General features: G+C 40.6%; 1 protein-coding gene across 1 annotated transcript in view; it reads left to right on the top strand.

The window, feature by feature from the left end:
• The first annotated feature begins 2,336 nt into the window (after positions 1-2,336).
• Positions 2,337-2,500, top strand: part of LOC143019102 (putative glutamate receptor) — a 20,499-nt gene continuing 20,335 nt past the window's right edge. The window contains exon 1 of the mRNA XM_076174801.1: positions 2,337-2,480. Within this exon, the coding sequence (XP_076030916.1) occupies positions 2,337-2,480 (144 nt within the window). The remainder of the gene's footprint in view (positions 2,481-2,500) is intronic.

Genomic DNA, 2,500 nt, shown 5'->3' with positions numbered 1-2,500 from the left:
TAAGTTATGCACCTATACTATTTTAAGATATGATAATTTTATCCATTTATTTTTATAAAATGCACTGTACACAAGAAAACTGAGAAAATTAAAGTAAAAGCTAGGAACAAGTTGTAATGGCAAGCTGTGAAAAAAAAAGAAAAAAAAAATAATAGAAAAAAAAAAGTCTCTGGGAACGAGAATAAATTGACAATTAATATTAACGACTCTCCCACCCGAAGATGTGGGAAACTGTCCGGGAGCGAGTGGGAGCCTAAGACGAGACAATCTGGGTCACAAGGGGAGGATAAATGTGGATAATTGGTAACATAGGGTAGTGGAGAAGAAGCTGAGGGGAAGGATGGATAAGAGAGCGTGTGTGTGTGTGTGTGTGTGTGTGTGTGTGTGTGTGTGTGTGTGTGTGTGTGTGTGTGTGTGTGTGTGTGTGTGTGTGTGTGTGTGTGTGTGTGTGTGTGAAAAAGAAAAAGAGGGGGGAGGCGAGGGGACGTTGAGTGGGATGTGGTGGATTTAAAACCCTGGAATGTCAAGGCTCTAACACTTGGTCATCTGCAGGTCAAGTGAGAAGGAGTCGGAGCCTTTGGATCTCTGAGAACATTGTAAGTTTAGTCTTAGCTGTATTCCATTTCCGTAGCCTTTATTATATCCTATTTCAGTTTTCACGTGAAGCTATGTATATTAGAGTTTCCGTCCATGACCTGGTACTATGTATATTCGTTCTGATTTTAGAATGAAGACGAAATCCCAGGATAACTGAAACCCTCTTCGATAACCCAACCACCCGAGCGATCCTGTTCCAGTAATGAAAAACAATTCACTACCTTTGAGAAATACCTTGTTCCCATTGGGTTAAAACCTGTCACTTAATATCTCAGTTCCAGTCATCTAATAATATTATTTTGGCTTGAATCAAGCAATTTTGTTCAGAGAAAACTACCATCCTCAAGGGTGAAATAAAACATAATTTCGGATTCCCCAGTATCTGTCTAAATGAAGGGGAACAAAATGATAGAATTACTCATTTCTCATAAATTCATGCTAAAAAGTTTGACTGTCTAGCTGATGGAGCTGCATTTATCAGAAATGTCCAAAGAGAGAGAGAGAGAAAACAACAACAACAACAACAAACAAGCAAACAAATATATACCAAATTCATAGACAGATAATATAATTACCCCATTCACTATGCCTGCCTTGTCTTAGTACTTCTGTCACTTCGTCTGTCCCTGTATCCCTGCATCAATTTCTGTATCTCTGTGCCTATTTGTCACAATGTCTATGTCACTGCCTCTCTCTGTCTGTCCCTGTCTCTGTCTCTGTCTGTCTGTCTCCCTGTATCTATTTATGTCTCTGCCTTTCTCTGTCTATTAGCATGTCTGTGTTTCTCTTTCTGTCTCAGTGTATCTCTGTCTTCCTTTGTGTCTTTGTCTTGGTGTTTCTCTCTGTTTTTGTCTATTTTTGTGCTTCTACGTATTTCTGTGTCTGTATATCTGTTTCTTTTTTACGTGTTTCTGTTTCTGTGCTTCTAATTCCCTGATTTTTGTCTGGTTCTGCATCTTGCTCTCTCTCTCTTACTCTCTCCCTCTCTCTTTCATCTCTCTCTCTCTCTCTCTCTCTCTCTCTCTCTCTCTCTCTCTCTCTCTCTCTCTCTCTTTCTCTCTCTCTTTCTCTGACTGTCTCTGTGCGAATATGCATGAGCGTGTGTGTGCGTTTGTGTGTGTATGTGTGTGTGTGTATGTGTATTTACCTAGTTGTATCTTACGGGAAGGGGAGATATGCTCGTGGTGTGTATGTGTGTTTGCGTTTGTGTATGTGTATGTGTATGTATATGTGTATGTGTGTGTGTGTATGTGTATGTGTGTGCGCGTGTGTATATGTGTTTGTGTGTGTGTTTATATTTGTGTATGTGTGTGTGTGTGTGTGTCTGTGTGTGTGTGTGTGTGTGTGTGTGTGTGTGTGTGTGTGTGTGTGTGTGTGTGTGTGTGTGTGTGTGTGTTGTTTGTGTGTGTGTTTGTGTGTGTTTTATCCGTTTCTTTTCTTTTTTATATTAGAAAATACATACCTTCCCCAAGAGATTTGTTTTAGTGAGAGGCGAGGAAGATGAACGAAATACTGTCCTTTGAATTTTCCTCCTTTGGCAGAATGCAACTGACACAAATGTTCTTTTCTGTATTTATCTATTACTCATTCATACAAAATAAAACGTAGTTCCCTTTCATATTACCCGGTTGATTTATGGACTTAATCTCTAAGAATGAAAAGTCTGATTGCATCGGACTAATAGCATAGGATAAGGCGGAGATAATCCAAGTATGAACTGATGTCTACAGAGACCCGCCATGAAGGAATGCCTTCTGGGGCCGCTTCTTGTCTCGCTGGGGGTCGTCGCGCTGGAAAGCCGGGAGACAGAAGCTCCGCCACCGACCGAAACTGCGGACATGTTGCATACAGTCGTGCAACAACACTTGCAACATTGCCTCAAGGTGATGTACTCGTGGTTCTA

The sequence above is a fragment of the Oratosquilla oratoria genome, chromosome 36 (genome assembly GCF_046742065.1).
Source record: "Oratosquilla oratoria isolate Oo_2021 chromosome 36, ASM4674206v1, whole genome shotgun sequence".
In the NCBI taxonomy this organism is placed as follows: Eukaryota; Metazoa; Arthropoda; class Malacostraca; order Stomatopoda; family Squillidae; genus Oratosquilla; species Oratosquilla oratoria.
This window is presented reverse-complemented; position numbering and strand designations above follow the sequence as displayed.